Here is a 23,273-nt window from a genome sequence, read left to right as displayed (position 1 = left end):
TAAAAATACTTTTTGTGTGTTTATAAAAATGTAAACATCAGTTTACAAACAGTATAATCATATCCTTGCTAGAAGTTCATTCAAGCTATATCAAATCATATTTTCAATAAAAGCATAGTCACTAGTGTATATAGTCTAGTGAACTATGTATATATTTCAATAGTTCACTAGTATATTTCACTTATACTTTAATTATTATTAAAGTATCTTTGATGATGAGGGCAATGTAGAAGATTTCTTAAAAATCTAAAGAAAATTTTATTTGTTTTAAACTTAAAAATAAATAAAAAATTTAAAATCTATATCCTGTCAAAAAATAACATTGAAAAACCTGAACTATTTGATCCTATTTTGCTCTATATCATAAATATCATCAAAGATATATATATATATATATATTTTTTTTCCAACATCTTTGCTTTCAACAAGTCTGCAAGCAACCACTATTAGAGTTGGAAGTTAATGGAAGAGAAAAGATGAAGTTTATAGAGCAATACAACGATTGATAGAGGACTTAAAAGATTGCCAATTATATGAATCAGTAAAGTAAAAAATTTTTGCAAATAGAATTGCCTCATCCTTGTGAGAGATAATAAAATCAGTCCCATAAATGAAAGAAAAAATGTAAGACCTACCCTTGTTAATACTGCTGTTACAGATTTTCAAGTTATAGGCTGAAGTTATAGGCTTAGGTACCAGCAGGGTTAGTGGCATTAGAGCCAAGCCATTCAGTGTGATGAGCATCAAAGTCACCAATAACAACAATATTGCCAGAGGGGTAAAGAGAAAGGGAATGGTCCACTTGATCAGAAATTACACCTAAAAGAGTGCAGTCTTGGGAAGAAGGAGAACAATAAAGAACATAGAGAAAGGTGATAAAGTAAAGAGGTGCTAAGTGGAGGCAATTAAAGGTCAAAGGATTCAAACCTGATTTCACAACAAATAGGTGAATTGATGTGTATCTATACCCCCAAGCCAAGCATATGATTATTGGAGTCTTTGTAAATCAAAGGATAGTACCCATCAACACTAAGATCAGAAGAAGGAATAGCAGAATTTAAATTAGTCTCACTAAGAGCAAGCAAGTCTGGTAAATTTTGCAAGAGGTGAGATTTAAATGACGGCAGGTTGCTTAACAGACCACAAATATTAGTAAAAGATATATTAAAACAGTTAGGTGGTGGGGATGGTTTTTTATGTTTAATATTTTGGGTTACTTTTGGCATAATTTAAGTTTAAAGAGAATTTAACTCATTCATAGATAGAGCATGGCCTCCTAAGTAATGAGCTATGCAATCTTCTCAGTCCCATTAATTAATCCAAAGTCATGACTTAGAGCTTCCTATGTAGCTCAACAATGCGCACCAAAAGCATAAACAGGAACACCATCCATGCGCAACATGGCATTGTTAATACTATGATATTTTACAGCTGTTGATGGAATCAGCTTCTCTGAGAGCTACCACAGGGTTCAGTAAACCTTACTACCATCCGTCCTCAGAACCATTAAACTGAATTTTAGAGCTGTACCCTCATTAGGAGATAACAGGAAGAGTTGCATAGCTACTATCAAAGAGGCACAAGCAAAAATTTATGAGTAGAGCAAGAAGATACATCATTCATCAAACAATGTAACACAGGTTACCAACAATGTAACACAAGCTTAGATCTACGTCAGCCGAATGAATAAAGAAGAGGTTCTAGGCTGGTCAGCAAAAATTATTCTGCTTAACCCTTAAGTCTTTGCCTAGGAGACCTTCTACAAGACAGTATCTGGATACAATTAACATCTGCCTAAGATGAGTATTTCTATAGAAACACCATACCTAGCCTTTACTCAATCAAAAGCTCTAAGGCAAGGAATTATTAAGTTAGAGTTTGTTTCTCCTAACCTTTGCCCAAAAAAGAAAACCCTACAAAGCAGCAGACAATGGGGCAGTTAGTACTGGGTTACATGATAATGGTAGCAGGGTGATTGTAATAATCCTAAACTTGACCTGATCTGGAGTAGTGAAAAGGAGTGAATTCCGATAAATATTACTTTAAAATATCAAACAAGATATTTAAGAAATGCATTAGGAAAAACATAACATCTGACGAAATACTAAAAACTAAGGTGAGTGTAGGTTTTATAGTTGGAGCCACTATTAGTTACTGAGTACACACTAGATCAGAGATTTAAACAGAACACAAACATACATAAAGGTGAGTAAACATAAAGTTTACAGAGCAAGATAATTATTAACAGTCATCTTAAAAAATTACAAATTATATAAATCAGAAAAACAAGATGAAGGAAGCGAATTCCGAAAATTGATGTTCATGGAAAAAACTAGTTAAATAAGAATAATTCCTCTAGTTTTTTTTGAAAGACGAAAAGGATGACACTTAATTAAATGACAAGTAACGCAAGAATGAATTTTAGTAGATGGCCCAAGAGACACTAAATCTTTAGAGCAGTGCCTATTATCACATCGTAATAATGATCTAAGCATTTGTACCTTGTCAAAAAGAGAAAGGGAATCACTGGAAGATCCACCCCAGATATGGTAACAGTATTCCATACAAGGATGAATTTGAGATTTATAGAGATTAAGAATAGAATCTGGATTAAGAAAGTGGCAAGCTCGATAAAGAGATGCAACCTTAGCAGTTGCTAATTTTGCAATCTATTTGATATATGATTTCCAAGAAAGATAGAAAGTATAAGTTAATCTTAGAAGATGAACAGTAGATAACTCATCCAGTACATTACCGTTCATAAATATAGGATAATCTAGATTATTACGAATGATTGGTTAAAAAAAATTGAGTTTTATCTGAATTAAAGTTTACCAACCATTGTCAGCCCCATGCTGTAGTAAAAGTGAGATCCTTTTCAAGCTCAAATGTCCCCTCCAAGTAATCAGAGAGTATTGGTCAGTTATTACAGCTAACTAGTAAATGACCCAGGCTGATATTTGACTGTGGCCAAGGCCGGTACTACGGATGGGGCTGCATAAATATTGATGTATATTGTTTTTTTTATATATCATATCAATATGCACCAATATTTATACAGTCCCAGCCATAAACCTGGCTTTGGCTTTGGTCAAATGCCAGGCCCGGTTGTTACTACCGCTAACAAATCAGCAGTAGAACAAGAAGATCGAAATCTATACTGTTGATCAGAAAGTAAGTTATTAGATTCAAGATGAGAGATTAAGTGGTTGTTAATTTAAGACTCAAAAACCTTGCTTATGATAAGAAAACCGCTCTCCAGATGTTTTGAAAACAGGGATAACAGATGCCGCTTACCAGCAGGCTGGAAAACAAGACTCTGATAAGCACTTGTTAAATAGTTTTGAAAGTATAGACAACAGCTCCAGAGAACACATCTGCAAGATTATTATAGGTATGTTGTCCGGACCACAAGCTTTAGAAGAGTCTTAGCAGAAAATCACTTTAGATACAGAAGTCATGAGAGCCTAATTTTTGAGATGAAATAGGGGATTTTGTGACCTGAGAATAGTGGGCTTTAGCATTAGACAAGACTTTTTTACAATGGTTTCTAGCAATAGTAAACAGATGTTTGTTTTCTAGAGAATTGTTTTGCTGATTGATACAAAAGTAATGGTTACAACTGAAAATTGCAGCAGCACAATGAGAGGAAAACCACGAAGAAGAGAGAGGCTTAACTTGGAATTGTCGAGAGGGAATAAAAGATTCCATGCTAGCCTGAATCCAAAAAGTTACATAAAAAGTACATTAAACTTATTGTTTTATAGAATAAGAAAAGATCATAATAGATGAATTAATTTTTAGTTCTTTTGATGACTGTTTATTGTAGAGAATAACATTTTCAAGAAATCTTTCTATCATATATTAAAAATACATAAATAAATATTATTATATAATATAAATAAGAATATATTTTTTAATCCAATAAGTTTATTTCATAAATTTTAAACTTATTGGATTTTATGATTAGATTTTGCAGAGATTTTAGCACCAATAAAAACAATCATTTCTCTCTTAAACAAGGAGAAACTCTTACTTTTTATTAATTGTATTTTTTTCATTTTTATTAAATTTTATTATTCCAATAAAAAGTCAATAATAAAAAAGTAAATATTTGTTTTAATTTATTTAAAATCTTAAAATATACTAACTTTGTTAAGATGTTGCACCAAGGTGCGTTCATCACACAACGAAAAAGAATCCATTGAGCACACAGTTACATTAAAACCTAGTTGAGCATAAACAACCAATTGAAAGACAAATCTCCTAAACACATATATTTAATTAATTAACAACCCATGAGTTAAAAACTATATTGTTTGTGGTGTAGTAACATACAATTTGAAAGTATAAAATATTTACTTTAGGTATATTTTTAGACTTGTCAAAAGCATTTAACATGGTAAACCATCAGATTAAAAAATATATATTATGGAATATTGCAAGATTATCATAAATGATTCACTAGTTACTTAACTTGTACCTTAATTTTTTCAGATAATCCGAATCAATTACCTTCTCTCTCTCTACTAGACTTATGCCTTGTTTTTGATCCTAGTCAGTGCTCAGTTTCTCCACATTCACACTTACGTGCTTCTGATCACAGTTTAATCCCTCTATAACTATTATCTCATTCTTCTTCATCATCAGAATCCCCTTATCATCATACCTCTTTCAACTACCTTAGAGCTGACTGGGACTCTTTCAGTGATTTTCTTCATAATGGTCCTTGGGTAGAAATCTTTTGCTTTCCTGCTGAAAAATATGATTTATACATAACTTCTTGAATGATGTTACATGGTCTTTGATGCTGGCAAGGAATATTTTATTCCCTTTTGACAATTCCAAGTCACTCTTCTCCATGGTTTACCTTGCATTGTACTGTTTCAATTTCTAATCAAAACCATTACTTCCGTATCTATTACGTTCGTATCACTCCAGTTTTTGGTCCAGACAGCATACCTGTTATAACCTTGCAGAAGTGTTTTCCGGAGCTGTCATCTATACTTCAAAACTATTTAACAAGTGCTTATCAGAGTCTTGTTTTCCAGCCTGCTGGTAAGCAGTATCTGTTATTCCTATTTTCAAAAACTCTTGAGAGCAATCTGACTCATCTAACTACTGTCCCGTTCATCTTCTTACTATTATAAGCAAGGTTTTTGAGTCTCTAATTAAAAAACACCTGATCTCTCTTCTTGAATTTAATAAATTACTTTCTGATCATTAATCTTCTCATTCTACAGCTGATTTGCTAACAATAATAACCAATAGGTTTTATCTCGCATCAGATAGATGTGGAGAGGTTAAGGCTATCGTTCTTGAAATTTCTGAAGCTTTTGATAAAGTTTGGTATGCTGGTCTTCTCCATAAGCTTTCCTTGTTATGGTGTATCAGTTAACATCTTTATGATTATTGAATCTTTCCTTGCCAATCATAGTATTAAAGTTGTCCTCGATGAACAGCACTCTTCTTCATATCTTGTCACTTCAGAGGTTCCTCAAGGTTTTATCCTTGACCCTACACTCTTTTTAATTTACATTAATGATCTTCCAGAAATTCTCACATCTAAGGTGGGATTGTTTGCTGATGATACTAACATTTATTCTTGTCTTGATAATAAGCCAACACTCTCTGATTGTTTGGAGGGAGCATTTGAGCTTGAAGAGGATCTCACTTATGCTACAGCATAGGGCTCACAGTGGCTGGTGAACTCAGATAAACTCAATTTTTTTCACCTAATTGTTATCGCAATAATCTAGATCTTTTTATATTTAAGAATATTTTATTTTCTAGGATTTTTCTTACTTCCAATCTTTCTTGGAAACCATCTACCAAATTGATTGCAAAATTAGCATCTGCTAAGGTTGCATCTCTTTATTATGCTTGCTACTTTCTTACTTGGATTCTATTCTTTATCACTATAAATCTTAAATCTATCAATTTTCAACTCTAATAGTTGTTGCTTCCAGCCTTGTTGGAAGTGAAGAAGTTAAAAAATAAATAAACTGGTAGTAATCAGTTTATATCTTTAAACGGTCTTCTGACAAATAAACTTACAATATTAAATGGGGTCCCAAAAGGCTCAATCGTGGTCCTCTATTATTTTTAATTTATGTTAATGATCTATATAAAGCATCAAAGACCATGTAACATGAGCACTCTATTTCAAGTAGCAAACAAAGAACTAAAACAAATATCCAACTGGCTTAATGGTAACAGTATTAATTATTGGTATTTTTAAATTATTCAACTCAAATGTCTTTATAAGCAACAGAAAAATAAAGGATGAATAATTTATTTTCAAAATTTCTTTGCTAATGCTAAATCTCTTTTTAGAAGCATGAGGACTTTTAATATTTATTAAATAAATTTTTTCTAAATTGTGCAATTTATGTTTCAACATAAATTGCACAATTTAGAAAAAACTCCCGGAGTTTTTGAAAATAATTTTTGTAAAGTATAAAATAATACAATACTTGATCAAAAAAAAGATTTGAAAAACCTTTCCCTAAAGCAAAACTAAACCATTAACCATAAACCATTTTTATGGAATCATTTTACAACTCTAAACTTGGAGAAACCAAAACAGCTTAAAAATTCATACAACACACAATTGAACTTATTGATAATCGAGATTCAATTTTTTCTAAGAATAATACACATTTTTTAGACAAGGTTTTATTTAAATTTAAAATTTTTAAATATTTTGTAATTTATTGCTTAACATAAACAACAATAAATAAAAAATGATAAAAAAATCTATGATTGTAACATATGACTATTAAATATTCATAAATTTGATCCATTAACTAATTAAAATTATTCCATGCTAGCAAAAAATAAATTAACATGATTGCATTATAATTGTAAATATTAAATTAGTATCATTATATGACAATAACAAGAGGTAAATTAACATTGTTTTCCTACATAAAAGCATATATTAACATCATATAACATATAACGTTAATTATAATATTAATGTTATATGTTATATGATGTTAATTATATGTTATATGTTATATGATGTTAATATACGCTTATATATATACATCATATAGCATATAACATCATATAATCATATATATATACATCATATAGCATATAACATCATATAATCATATAACAGTATTGCTAATCCTTTAGGTTAAATATTTTGGTTTTAGTTTTAGTTTTAATGATCTTGAAAACTAGCATTATTACATTAGAATAGTTTAGTGATAAAACATCATTATATTACAATAATAAAAAGAAAATTAGCATCATTGTAGGGGTGGACCAATGCATTTGCATCAGTTTGCTGATTCATAAACCATTTAGCATTGACATCAGCGCCAGTCTAGGTAGCTATCTGTTGATGCTGATTGTTTTGAGAGAGTAATTTTTTTACTTTTGTGTTTCTCTTTTATAAAAATAATGCCATAAATAACTTAAATGCAATGTATAAGCCTTAATTATTATATAGGCATATGAGCACCATAAAACCACCATAAACCTTTTGAAATTTTTTTTGAACAAATTTCTATCAGGGGCTAACCACTTTTATGATTCATTTTTATTTTTTGTGTCACTTATCTAAACTTTACAAAAAGAGAGGTTTAAAATTTAGCAAATAATGTGAACTAGCTGTCCGGATTGTAAAATACGGGTCTAAATGAGTTTATTTCACACCCATCTCTATTTTATGTTATTCAGCTATTTATCCTTAATCAACCTCTATTTCTATACTTATCATTTACTTCAATTTTTTTTAGTAAACAGGAGAAAAATAGTTCATTTAAATATTGCTCTTAAAGCAAAAAAAAATTAATAGGTATACTTTTTCAGCATACTTGGAGCTTATTAGAAACCTTCTAATTTTAAGAAAGAAAATTGTCTCCTTACTGCCTTAGATGCACAGATTTACCTAAACACTTAACAAAAATCTCTAACATAGATGAAATTTGTTTTAAAAATTAAAAAAAATGTGACATTTCTCTCAGCATTTTTAAAAATTAAAGTCTATAATAAAATTTCAACCTTTTATTGAGACTATATTTATTTAAAAAATAAAAAGAGAACCCAGAAAACATGTCACAGGAAACTCGATATGCCAAATAAGTGAAATGTGCCAGTATGAATATCTCCCTGATGCCAAAAAAGACTTTCCGATTCTTGATTAGTGGAAATTGCATTCAATTACATTGCCAGAACTCTCTTCATTAACTAGACAAATTTTAGCTATTCCAGCAAGTTCAAATAAATCAGAGAGAGTTTAAAGCTCAGGTGGAAATGTTGTCCGATCATCCAGACACAACTTACACCCAGAAAAAGTAGAACAAATCATCTTAATCAGAGAAAACATTGTCTTGTTGGAAAAGTTTGGCAAAAAAATTCTGAATTAATATTTGAAAAAGTTGTTTACATTTGACAAATGTCATTTTTGTCTATTTGTCAAAACCATTTACATTTTTTTTTTTTTTCTTGGATTTTAATAAATTTGTTTTCAAAAATTGTTCAATTTCTTGTCTCGTCTTGTTCTCGGTCTCACGAGAAGTACTAACTTCTCGTCTCGGTCTCATCTCGTTTTGAAAAAACCTAATCTCGCTCATGGTTAATCATAGCTCATTTAGGAAGCCCTATTATGATTGCTTCAATGTTGGTAGTTTTAACATATCCCATTACACACATTACATCTCCAGACACCCTATAGTTGCTCAAACCATATGTTGGACTTGTTATTTACCTGCAACAATAATTCTATTTTAAAAATTATAATGTTTTTTAATGCTATATTAGGTTATAATATTTACAGCTGTTTTAGTATTACAGGAATTTTAGTTTCAAAACCGTTTCCGAAAGTGAACCTCAGTTGTTTAATTGCAGCAAAGGTGATTATGATTTAATCAATTCAATTCAACTTTACGATTCAAACAATACAATTCAACTTTATTCCATCAATCAACTGGAACATTTTATTTCTGCATAAAACTGCGGATCAAATGTTTAATTTATTAATTTCTAACAATTGTACTGTTTGCGAATATTTTATCCCCAAGGTTAATAAAACAAAGAAAAAGTATGATTCTTAAGAAATCCGCTTGGTATATCAACTGCTCAACTAAATGGAAGATTAATAAACTTAAAATAAACTGCTATCTTCTTATCCGTTCCGTAAAAGCAGAAATATTTAAAGCAAAATGAGCACATAAAAAAGAAATCATATTAACATCCCTCTGAATAATTTCTATTGTTAAAAAGGTTATACTAACCTGAATGAACTTTAATGACAACTTGGGTTTTTCTATTCCAGACATTATTAACTTAACAATCTAAACCCCTATAAATATTTTTTCCATTTGCAAAAACTATTCATAATTTCTTTAATTCTGGAATACCACTCACTCTCTAGAAATTAGCAAATTTTAATTCAGTCTATAAAAAAACAGATAAATTAGTTTCTAAAAACTATCGAACTATTTCACTAAACTCTTTTGCCTTCAAAATAGTCAAAATACTTAATTTTTGTTAAGAACTAAATCTTTAAGCACATTAAATATAATAAAATGCTCTCTGCAAATCAACATGGCTTTCTTCACCATAAATTATGCCTGACTAACCTAATAGAGACTTTTGATATTATTTTATCTTCTATAGTATTTCACCAATTTATTGTAATCTCGATTTCACTAAAGCGTTGATTCTCTACCTCAAAACAGACTTATGCTAAAATTAAGATATTTCAGAATAAATGGGAAACAAAATAAAAAGGTATAATAAATCTATATCTATATATATATCTATATATATATCTATATCTATATCTATATCTATATATATATATATATATATATATATATATATATATATATATATATATATATCTATATATATATATATATATATATATATATATATATATATATATATATATATATATATATATATGTATGTATGTATATATATATATATATATATATATATATATATATATATATATATATATATTTATAGATATAGATATATTATAATAACTTAAAATGTTTAAAATTTTTTTACAGATAGGAACATTGATTAAACATGCATTAAAATAATAACATGATTATTTTGACAAAAATTACTTTAATATTATTTTTGCAATGTGATCAATCTTTAATTTAAAGCCAACTATAAAACCTTATTCAAAGAGCAAAATTATTAAGAACACTCAAGATTTAGTAATTTAAACAAATTTTATTATAGTAATACTAAATGTTGCCTTGCTTTTTATGATTAATAACAGTTTGGTAGAGTAATGAAACTAACCATAATCATTTTTAATGATAGACATCAATGAGAAGATAAGTTTAGCTTTCTATCAACACAAAATATTAAAACAATAACATCACTACAATTAAGCAAAGTAATAGCACTTAGCATAAGATATTTGTAGGTTCACATTATGTTGCACTAAATATTACCAGAAATATGTGTTTTCTAAATAATAAAAGGCTAGACAACAGAATCTAGATATAAAACAATAAAATTTCTTGGGACTAAATACTGACTCATCTCTACATAATAAACTGCTTGGCTGGTTGAAAACTTTGCTCTACACCATTTTACATTTTACATTACAAAACTTCTTGGGATTAAATGCTGTCACATCTTTACTTAGTAAACCGTTTGGCAAGGTTGACAATCTTGCTCTAAACTATTTTGCAGTTTACATTTTACAACTACAAGTTATAACACTTTCATGGCATACCACTAGTTTTACACAATTGGTTATGGATTGTAACATTATACCTTTTTAAAATCAGTTATAACAGTAGGTAAAGGAACAGAAATTTGGTTTCCAATAACAAAATTAACTTTATTAAATTTTTTTGTAAAAAATGATATGTTTAATCGTAAAACTATAATCATTCATAAATTAGGTATGTATGAAATTAAAACATAGCTAAAACATAGAAAATAAAACATAGTTTGTATATCATTTATTGAATTATTCAAGTTATGTCATTTTGTAAATCCAACTTTTGGAATTTTATATTCAATTTTTGGAACAATATTAGTATTTATAAAATCATGCAATTAAAAAGTGTAAATAATAAATAAAAAGCACAATTAATAATTTAAGTCAACAAAAATACAGCTTGTGCTTGCAAACTATGAAATTTGAAGTGAAAAATCCAAAGACAATAATTTAAAAAAATGAGAAAATTTTGACCTGATGACTTCTCAGAACAAAAAAAAAAATCAGAATCTGATAGAGCCAACTAAACTCGATAAACAAATATCTGTTTATAACTAGAAACAACTGTTAAAACCTCAGCATCAATAAAATTATTTTGAAGAGCACAAACTTTCATTTGAGTACTATTGCATAGCCAAATTTTAATAAATTTCTAAATAACATAATTACACATCCAATTTTAAATTTTAAAGAACGCAGTGGTATACTTGTAAAAATAAATTTCAACAAAAACTGAATAGGAAAATTATTTATTTTATTATGATTTTTGATCTCAATTTTCATTTTTCTGTTAATGCAAACTTTTGCAACTACTGCCTATGTAATGAACATTATATAAACTGAATGATGTAATGAACATTATATGAAATGAATGATGTAATGAACATGGGGCTGAAGTTGTAGAAGCATACATGCTTCTACAACTTCAACCCTCTTTTTGCAACAGGTAATATTTGCCTAAAAAAAAGTCAATGTCATTGCCAAATAAAATGACTTTGGTACCAAATGAAATGTTGTTGTAGCAAAAATATAATGGAAAGTTGTTGTAAGTAAACTATAAATTGCATTTAAGACATTTTTGGGTATGATGAATTTCCAGTCCATGTGGCTGAAGCAGATTAAACACTCTTACTGCTGGTTTCAGCTATCAAATAATTATATATAAACATTTTCATACTACCGGTTGGTCAATCCATAAAAAATAATCAGGTATGTTGATTATATAGGTATCACATAGCCCACAGGCTACCCGTCTAAATCATAGCTATTATACAGTATGCTATTACACTACTTGCTATATAGGTACTACATAGCTACTACATTGCATTTGTAGGTACTACATAGGCATGTAGCCATTTATATTAGATATAATATTCAATATTTTAACTAAATTTAATTAAAACACACCAAGCTAACTTTAGTGATATAAAATCGAAAGTTGGAAAAGAAAAAAAATTTAAACAATTAAAATGATAATTTCAAATTAAATATATTACTTGATTTTTACTATATCAAATCAAAAGTTTGAAAATAGTTTAATTTGACATCAGTTAACTATTAATTGTCACTAAGCGCATTAAACAGTAACAAAGCGAATTAAATTAGACATATATAGCCCATTACATGCTAGAAGATTCTTTATTAGTCAATTAAATTATAATTATAAGAAATGCATTTAAAAAAAGCCTAGAAACTACTTAAAAACAACATTAAACATTAAACATTAAATTGGACTATAAATATAAATAATAATAAATAGTTAATTAGGGTAGCCCATGTTAAATCTGAAACTTTACTCCTAAAATTTTAATTCTAAAAGTTTTACCAGGGTTTACCAGTAATAATATTTGATCTAAAAACGCTAAATACTGAAAATTTTGAATTTAGGACAATTTTTAGATCCCCAACACAACATTGAAAGTTAGAATAATGAATTGCACAAATGTTACACAACATTTATATCCACTAATTGTTATTTGTTCTTAGTTAAGTTCACACAATTTAATTATTATTCATTGAGAAATAATTATAAAAAGTTGATAAATATACAATTAATCACATTATTAAAATGTTATTTTTTTGTTTGTTGAAAATTAATTTCAATTAATTTTATTGAGTAATATGCTCGAATAAAGTTTTCTCGATGCTATTCCACAACTTAAGCAAGTTATTCTCTCTCTACTGGATCAAAATTTCTCCTATAAGTTTCCTATAAGCTTGATATTTTGCTCTGCAATATCGTTGACACAAGAAAGATTGTATACAAACATTTTTGCAACAATAAGCCTAATTTTGCAACAATAAGAATTTGTTCAATGCTCTGATGGAATGTTTAGCCATTCTGTGGGCCTGTTTAATTTTAACAGATGAAAAAGCAACCATGATTTTTGGCCAATTAAAGACAAAAAAAAAATTTCTTTGTCACACCAAATAATAATAGAAGGCTTCGGTTTGTAAAGAGTTAATACTTTAGGTCTTGGTAAGTTTATAAGTTTCTGACCCATCATAGTCTTTTCTACATAACTCACACAGGTGTCGAACAAGAAAAAAACCAATAGCTCCTCAGATAAGTATACCAGGTTCAATGGACTTGATGGTTTGTTCTGTTATTTTAAGGTCAATTGATTTAAATTTCCTCATTAAATAAAAGAAATGCAGGTCGTAAGCTGGAGCAACAGCAGTAATAGCAGCTTGTAGAAAGTACTTTTCATTAGAGAGTTTCCATAAAAAAGTCAAATGTACTAACCCATCCTCTCAATCTTTTTTACTTCTTCATCATTATGTTTAAAAGTATGAGAGAGTAGGAACATTTTTGGATAATAAATGGTTTTTGACATCCATCTTGCATGATGATCAAAACCAGCATACAGAATTCAGAAACCTCTTTTAACATGTCCACCAAAAAAAATAGAATAATCTTCACTAGTTCTCAATAGTCCTCACAAGGAAAAGTTATTCTCTCCAAGCATTCCATTGCCCTATTTATTACTTTAAGTGTTAGTTGAAATAAAAGACTATTTTGATCATGAGGCCAGCCCTACACTCTAAGTTCTTTTATATTCTTATTAAAGTTATAAAATTTTTCCTTGAACTTTTCAAACAGATAAATGCTTGGTGATTTGTTGAACAACAAATAGCATTGGATGTTGCTTTTATAAAGAGCTCTAAAATATGATTTCTAGAGGGGGTAGAAAACAACCAATGTGCTTCTCAATTAGAATTGCAGTTCCATTATATGCTCCACTGTTTGTAACTGTTGTATAATAAACAACTGTAACAAAAGATTTAATTGCCACATACCAACTAGATTCATCACAGCTTCATCAGCAATCTTAAAAGTATCTAGCAATTTATGAAATGGCCCTGCATACACAGTAAGTTGCTCTTCCTTTTTTTAGTAGCTTGCTTGAAAGTTTTTCTATCCCAATGAATTTCAAAAAATTCAGGTGAAATCCAAGTTTCTTCAATTCTGTTAGCTGATCTTGCTAATAAACTAATGTTTTATCATTTAAAGCTGCTCCACCTATGGCTAAACTTTCCCTAAAATAAGTAGCTTTCGCTATTTATGAATATCAGATATATCGCCAACTGTACATGTTTTTTTTAACAGTTCTCTTTTTGAAATTTTTAGCATTATTGCAGATTTGCAATGATGGTTTTTTTCTCTTTCACTGAAAAGTTTTTAACTTTTTCCTACATCTTTCATAACATTTGTAGAAAATTTGGTGTCCTCATTGACTTCTTTCTCACCAGTAATGGTTGAGAAAAATTCAAGGTTTTTGAGTCGCTGTTTCTTAATATGAAACAATTCCATTTTTTTTGTCTTTGGTGATGTTGTAGATTAATATAGCTTTGTTTTTTCAGCAATGATTTTGTCTACTCCAGCTATTGAGCCTTTTGAGGAAACTTTTGTTGGCTTTTTAGGAATTCCCAGTCAATAAGCTACTTATCATGACTAGAGTTTCAGCAATGTGTAAGTGTCTGTATGTGATATATCAAACAGACTGTTTAGTTTCAATGTAAAAAATTTAGTTTTTTACTTTACTTTTCTTGTTTGTATTCTAATTTCAGGAATTTTTTCAGTGTCTCATATTCAGTTACCAAACGGACAATATAATCAACACAGTCCTACATTTTAGACTTGGATTACAAGCAGGTAACCAAAAGTTTTCAATGGTATGGCTAATTAGATGACTTTTAATTAGTCTTGCTTCTTCTCTAGGATCATTTCTCTTTCAGAAAGATATTTTTACAATATAGCTCTATTTAAAGGTAGCTTTACTATGTTAAAATTTTCTTAGGAAAAACCAACAATCCAATGATTTAAACAAGAACGTCTGCTTTTTATAGCGGCAATACTTTTATTGCAATATGGTAGGCATTGTTGTTGTTTAATATAAGACTGAAGCTTGTAATACAAACACTGTTAGTAACTATACATTTAGGTAAGGTTCATTATAAATTTATAATGTTCATTAAAATATTTATAAATTAAACCGTATTAAAACTTATATTTAATAACATTGTGACATGCTTTTAAGAAAAAACTTTTCCTCAAGAGAATTGATAAATTGTGAAATACAATTTCACAATATTAAATGCAATATTAAAGGCACGAAAGCATTGAGGTTAGAATGAAAAAATCGAAAGAGATTGAAAAGTATTTGAATGAGGGTAACTAAACTGATTTATGTTATGCAATATCTATGGTGTTTTAAAACAAATCTCTTGTGAGACAAGTAGTTATTAAAGTTTTTTAGAATAATTCCCTAATGATTAACAATTAAATTGCGTGAACCTCACTAAGAAACAATAACAATTAGCGGGTAAAAACGTTGCACAATACTTGCACAATCTGTTACTTGAAGTTTCAATGTTTTGGGGGATCTAAAAATTGTCCTAAATTCAAGATTTGTGATATTTAGCTATATTAAATCAAATATCATCACTTAAAACCCTGGTCAAAATTTTAAAAAAAAGTTTAAAATGGACCACCCTATTAATACCTCATAGTCATAAAAAGCATAAAATAAATGTTTTATAAATATATGTATACAACTTTAATTATACATTTGAATTTTACGAAAGTCATGGAAACATAAATTATTTTATATAAATCAACAACTAAAGACAAAAAAATAATAATAATAGTAATTATAAACCCAGGAGGTAGCAATATGGTAACTGATTTTATGCCAATTGTTGAAATTTTCAAAACTGCTTTTCTTTTTTGTATTTCTCGCCAACAAAATGGTTCAATATAAAGATTTCCAGGAAAATTAGATTGCTTTCTCTGAACAACTAAAAATTCATTAAAAATATTAATAATTGCAAAAAACAATATTATTTATATTAACAATGTATAACAATGTATATTATGTTTAAATTTTGAAAAGCATACCATCTGTAGGACTGCTATGTTCAAACCATCGAGAAAAGGATTGAAAACATATTATAATTTCTGTTTTTTTTAAACTATCAATAACTAAGTACGGAGACGAAAGTTCACTACATGATATTCTGTTAATGACTGATGAAGGTAATTCTTCGTTAGGATTGTTGGCTGAGCTTTCTTTTTCAGATTTTATATCAAATAACTGTTATAGGGGAAAAAAAATGTTATGTATATAAGCATAAAATTATTGTCTAATAATAGTCTAATAATAATAGTCTAAACAGTTCGTTGGTACCTTATTTGTTATTTGAAAGATTGTTATATCAATGTATCAATTTAAATTTATTGAAATAAATTTAAATTGATAGATTTAAATTTATTTCAATAAAATCATATTATTTTTGTATATATAAGCTACAGAAGTATTTGAATTTCTTTTTTCATAACTTATGTATCTATTGTTATTTTCTATATTTTTTACATTTTGCACTTATAAATCATAAATTTAAATGTAATCTTTAAACATTTAAGAATGGTAGGCAGACCTAGTGTGGCCTTTAACATATTCATAGTTGTCAGTATATAATAAATCCACAAATGAGATTGTTATTATTTTAGCTTATAGAAGAAAGAAATTGTAATCTTTTTCTTTTAACTTTTGACCTTTTTTTCTACTTTTTAGAAAGTATATTTCTTAAAATATTTTTCTAAAAGGCAGAACTTTTTAATTAGTTCCTTAATATTAACCAATACTTAATCAAGTTATCATAGTTCCAATAAACATCTTTGGTGAGATAACATCTTTTGTTTTTACAAGGATTCTTAAAGTTCATAACTCAGTAAGATACCATACATCATGCTAGACCACAACTCAGTAAGATCTTGATATTATAATTGAAAACTTATTTGGCATAATACATGTAATTTAAATAAAACATTTTAAAACATAAAATAATTAATGCAGGAGCAAAGTATAAGTATCATGAGGTAGTCAAATAATATAAAAAACATGACTTCCTTATTTATTAAGAAAGTCATGTTTTAATATAATAATATCGCAAAAATAATTTAAAATTTTAAAATTTTAATAATGCTATAATGTAACCATTTGATAGTGTCATTTTTCCGCAAATTTGACACTTAAGAGTATCTCCTATTTCACTTAGAATTACTGTAAATATCTACTGTACCAGAAGACACTGATAATAAATGTTTTCTGCTTTGTAATAACTTTAGAATGAAAAGAGATATATGACAACTTTTAATCCTATTTTTTACTGGTGCCAGGTTAATTATATGGAATAATTATGTTTGCAAATCCTACTTTAAATAAAGTTAAAACCTCAGATAGTATCCATTCTTCTGTAAAAAAAATTGTTTTTGTTTTTTTAATTATGCTTATCCCAATCAAACTGCTTTTTTTTTACATTATTCTTTATTTTTATAACTTTGTTGGTTTGTATAAATGCCATATTTTAACCCAAAATATTTATTTATTAATGAAAAACTAATTGCACATACCTATAATGAGCAGATTGATATTTGGCCAGACACATAACTGGACATGGTTAAGTATTTCAGTTCACATATTTACTAACAAAGCTATGCAAATAACCTTAATAATTACTTTAAATACTTTGTATACAATCTGAGTTTACAGACAACTATTGCTATTTAGTGGAAAAGAACAGTTGTTGTGACAACAGTTTGACACCATTGTATGTGGGATGTTTAAAAGGTCGCAATAAACCAATTTTAAAAAAATACTAAAAAATACCTTAGTTTCAGATGCTATTTTGAAATACATCTTGGGTTTATGATAAATCAGCAGCATGCTAAATATATATTAAATAAATTGAATAAGGCTTTAGCTATAATGTGAATATAAAAAAATAAAATAAGGAAAGCATTAAAAAAGAGTAAATTTTTAGCATTAATAATTTTCAGTAGTTTTTAAAAAAACAGCAATTTTTTACTTAAAATTAATTATAAATGAATATGCTAACATTTTAAAATTCAATATTTAAATTTAAAAAAAAAACAACGCATTTACACGATTAAGTCTTTTAAATGAAATAAAATTGCCTAATACAGGTAATTAGGATAAAACATAAAAATTTAAATGTATTGGCAATAAATGTTATTTTGTATTTGATTTTTTTTTTTTAATAATTTTTTTCATATGTTTGTTTAACAAAGCTCAATGAAAAATGTTAGACAAATATTAAAAATGTATTTTACAATATTATAGAGATTAATTAAAAATAAAAACTAACCTAAAAAACTTATAGAAATCATCAAACTCCATCCAAGCCTCTATTGCTAACCCATTTTTATCTGAAAAAGATACTAACACTGTTAATGAATTTTGGTCAAAGTTTTCTAGCAGACCAAAGTATACTAAAATTATCTTGTTGTAGACTCAATTGCAAATTAACATTATCTGATCAAAACAAAAAAAAATCATAAGTTTTAGAATGCCAAAAAAACAAGAAAAGAATCTAAAATTACAGCCTTAAATTATTGCTGCACTGACCCAGATATGACACTTATAATATAATATACCAAGTGATTATTATCTAGTTGTAAAGCACTTGTATTGTAAACAAGTAATTCCATGTTCAATCCCCAGCTACCATTTCTGGTAGTACTGCCCTCAACTTTTTTCTCTGTGCACCTAGTTTGTCAAGACTCATGTTTTGGAATTTTAGAGGATTGAAAAAGGATTGTAACAACTTAAAAATAATAATAATAGTAAACATATTAATCTCCCTGGTCTTAGCAAGGTCAATGTCTTCCTGGTCTTAGCAATGTCAATGTCTCCCTGGTCTTAGCAATGTCAATGTCTCCCTGGTCTTAGTAATGTTAATGTCTCCTATGTATACAGTAAAAAAAATAATTAAAAAACAAACCAAACACACTACTTAAATAGGGCATAAGTTAAAAGAAACTCATTGAACCTACAGTTCTTTAAAAAGCAATAATCTCATAGAAATAAAATTTCCAATATAATAATCTATATATACTTGACGTAATTAACATTTCCTGACATTTTAGTAAAGATCAGTTTAATATTTATAAAGGTTTTGATAAATCCAAGATCTATGTATATGTATAAATTATACATACATTATCATATAAATGCATTTCATTTATACTATACAAAAAAAAAAAAAAAAAAAAAAATTTAACAACTTTTCAACAATCTTAATTTTAATATTAAACCATTAAAATGTCTAGCTATTTCATAATTATTAAACAGTAACTAACTTATAACAAACTATTACTAACATTAATTTTAACTACTAAACAATTTCTGACCCTAAAATCTATAAACATATATTTTATAACTTCTGCTAGACTAATTGTAGCAAAATTAACTTTTTAATAATTGTCTCATGATTATAGTAAGACATGAAATTTGAGTAACACATGAAATTTGAGTAACAATAGTCTATTATAAATATTAGCATTTAGTTAATACCTGCTACTGCAGACAACAGTAACTAATACATTATATAGCTCTAGTTTATTTGTTGAGTACTTTTTTAAGCATGCAAAAATATACATGATAATACAAAAGTACTTGCTAAGTATTATATATATACACACACACACACACACACACACACACACACACACACACACACACACACACACACACACACACACACACACACACACACACACACATATAAATGCAGCATGAGATGCACATGGATGACATCATACTAAAACAGAAAGTTGTGGGGGCTTCAGTACATACATTGTCTATCTTATTAAGAAGTGCTGCTAACATCAACTAAGGGTTTGGCATGGGGCAGCAATCTTTTCTTTTATTACTCTTTTTTTTTTGGAAAAATTAAAGTGCACCTTTTTATATTAAGAGCACAAAATGTACACATATAAAATATGTATACATATTCTATATATGTGCGTGTGTAAAAAATTTAATTTGTTTATAATAAATTAAAAATATAGTTTATTATAAATAAGTTAAATTTTTATTTACAATATGGAACATATAAATCAAAACTATAGTCTAATTTTTATCAACACTCATAATATGCAATACTGATAAGCTGATTATTGTTTATAAATTAAAAAATTGAACAAAATACCTAAATTTATTTTCTTTTTTAATTTATTTGATATATCACTTCCACCTTCCAAGCCTCCACTATTATTGTATTTAGTCAATGTATCAATTGCACCTTCCAAACCTCTGTTGTTGTTGTTGTTGTTGTGCTTAGTTATATAAGAATCAATCAAACTCTCAACCATGTTAATCTTACTAATAGGATCATGTTGTTCAACTAATACACTCAAATTTCTATTAGAAGTGTTATTTGTTAAACTCCTATTAATAAAATTATCAATATAAATATTATTATTTGAAGAGTTATTATCAGAAGTGCTAACAGCAGTGTTATTACTGCATTCGCTAAATAGAAAAAAAGGAGATTTAAGCTGTAAAAACTTTGGCTCTTTAACTTGCTGTTTAAGTAATTCTTTGGGCTCCTTTTTCTTTCTTATAAGCTTCCATTGAGGGATTGGAGCTGAATCAGGAGGTGGAATCAATGTGCAATTACGAATGTAATTTATGTACACATGTTGTATTAATGGTGAATAAAATGGATACTTTTCTGAAAACTCGCTTTCACCTAGCACATTACAAGCAAATATAATAACAGGTGTTTCATCAACTTTAGTCAAAGGTTGATTTGATATAAAAGTTTTCTCTTTTTGAGTCTTATCTTTTTCAAGTCCTTTCAACTTTTTTTCATCTTTTATTTTAGCACCTTTATCTTTTGAAACTTTAGCAGATAGCAGTTGCTTTGTTTGCAATTCATCAGTCGAAACTAAATTTTAAAAACATGCTTTAAATTAAATATAAAATAAAGCAAAAGAGGGAATGTTGTAAACCATAATAAAATAGTAAAACCATAATAATAGTATTGTTGTAAACCATAATTAAAAAGTCTTTCATGTATATTTTGGCTTTTATCAAATATAAGAAAAAGGCTATATAAGAACTACAAACATCTATCGTATATAAATAGCGTAACTAATAACCGTATGTATAATAGATTATATATAAATAGCGTTACTAATAACTGTAATATTCAGAAGACGGGAAGTGACGTCATTAATATTATATTGCATTATTACTTAAATTATAACAGTCTTCTCCACATTAGGAAAGTTTTAGGGCGGAGAGTATAGACTTAACCTCTGATATTATACTAGGAAAGAAAGTAGTCGTCGAGATACTTTGGCCTCTTCGTAACGCGTCCTGTTCTTGAGGGTATGTTAGTAAGATTCTCGGGAGTAGTAACTTTCTGCATAGGCTGACTAGGTACCGCTGTTGTAGGTGACTGATTACAAGGGATACTATCTATAATTGAATTCTCAACTAATTGGCTTGAAGTTACTTCGATATTGTTGATCATCTCTTCAATGTTCAAATCACCGGATTGTTGTTGAACTGATTCTGTTGGGGGATTTAGGTCTTCTAGTGGGGCGAGGTCTTTTGTTGAAACAGTATCAATTTTTCCATTTTGAAATTTTATTCGAGCGTAGTAGGGCGATATTGTTTCTAGCAGTTGAACTCTGTCAACAAGTGGATCTCCTTTCATTCGTACTTGACGTCTGTAAAGGATTGTGGAATCCTGTTCTGTTAAGAAGTTAGGTAAAACAGTGCCTATTATTGATGAGCGTTGAAAGTTCATCATCCTCTGATGAGGTGTTTCGTTAGTGACGGTACACAGAAGTCCTCTTATGGAGGACAAAGCCATTTGCAATACTATTTCTTATTTCTCTTTTCCTAGACTTAAGGTTTTCAGAGCTAGACTAACAGCTTTTAGTATTGTTCCATTTATTCGTTCACACTGACCATTGCCTTAGGGATGGTAAGGAGTGTTTCTAGTTTTAATTACTCCGTTCTTTTCTAGAAAAACTTTAATTTTTAAGCTTTCGAACTGAGTTCCACGATCTGTATGAATAGATGATGGTGCACCAAATAATGAAAAGAGGCTAAGAAGGTGTCGTATGACAGTTTCAGCTGATATGTCTTGACAGGGGAATGCAAATGGGTAGCGTGAGTACTCGTCAACCACCACGAGGATGTATTTGTTTGTTGTAGTGGATTGTAAAGGTCCAACAAAGTCCATCGATAAGCGTTCCCAAGGCCTTGTTGCCTGAATGAGACGACCTGTGGGTGGTTTATAAAAACGTGGTTTGAGTTCATTGCAAGTTGTACATTGGTTTGTTAATTGTTTGATTTCTGCGGTGGAGTATGGTAGATTTCTGGTTTTGCAGTAATGTATCATTCTTGTAACTCCGGGATGGCATAGCTGGGAATGGATACTGTAAAACGCTTTAGTGTTATTTACAATCGAGCAACATCTTGAAAGGGCATCTGCTACAATGTTTTGGTTCCCCGGCCTGTATGAGATTGTATAATTAATATCAGCTAATTCTAAACGCCATCAAGTTAATTTTTCATTTTTTATTTTTGTTGCATTCTGTTTATTGAAAATAAGGGAAATGGATCTTTGGTCGGTTATTATATTAATATATGGTACTGAGTTAATCAAATGCCTCCATCTTTTACAGCACTCCACTATGGCAGCCGCTTCTTTTTCAACTATCGCATGCTTCCTTTCGGCATTAGTTAATGTTCTTGAAAAGAAGGCAACTGGCCTGCCAAGTTGTAATAGTGTTCCTCCGAGTGCTGAGTCGGAGGCATCAGTTTCTATTGTTAATGAAACTTTTAAATTAGGGGAGGCTAGACAAGCTTCTACAAGTTTATTTTTGAGTATTTTTATTGCTTCTTTGGCATGTGGGGTTAAACCCTTTGTTGGAAAATTGTCTCTTGCTTGAGTAAGTGGGAGAGTTAATGCTGTGCAATTGTGTATCCACTTAGCGTAATAAGCAAATAAACCTATCATTCGGTTTAGCTCTTTTAACGATCTTGGCTCAGGCATATTTATCAGTGCTTCGTATCTTTTTGGGTCTGGCTTTATAGTTCCATTTTCAATAATGTGGCCTAAGAATTCGATATGAGTTTTTTTTGAAGTTACTCTTTTCTTCGTTTATCTCAATGTTGGCGATTTTAGCTGCGTGTAGAAAGCGACTAAGATTTTTATCGTGCTCTTG

General features: G+C 28.7%; 1 protein-coding gene across 2 annotated transcripts in view; it reads right to left on the bottom strand.

Moving 5' to 3' along the window:
- The window catches only part of LOC100213299 (androglobin), a 63,448-nt gene that overhangs the window by 18,758 nt on the left and 21,417 nt on the right, over positions 1-23,273 (bottom strand). For both annotated transcript variants that reach the window (XM_065792880.1, XM_065792881.1), the window contains exons 9-14: positions 20,234-20,974; positions 18,389-18,449; positions 17,890-17,947; positions 16,119-16,314; positions 15,880-16,018; positions 4,152-4,266 (exon numbers count right to left, since the gene is read on the bottom strand). In XM_065792880.1, the coding sequence (XP_065648952.1) occupies positions 4,152-4,266; positions 15,880-16,018; positions 16,119-16,314; positions 17,890-17,947; positions 18,389-18,449; positions 20,234-20,974 (1,310 nt within the window). The remainder of the gene's footprint in view (positions 1-4,151; positions 4,267-15,879; positions 16,019-16,118; positions 16,315-17,889; positions 17,948-18,388; positions 18,450-20,233; positions 20,975-23,273) is intronic.

The sequence above is a fragment of the Hydra vulgaris genome, chromosome 03 (assembly GCF_038396675.1).
Source record: "Hydra vulgaris chromosome 03, alternate assembly HydraT2T_AEP".
NCBI lineage: Eukaryota > Metazoa > Cnidaria > Hydrozoa > Anthoathecata > Hydridae > Hydra > Hydra vulgaris.
This window is presented reverse-complemented; position numbering and strand designations above follow the sequence as displayed.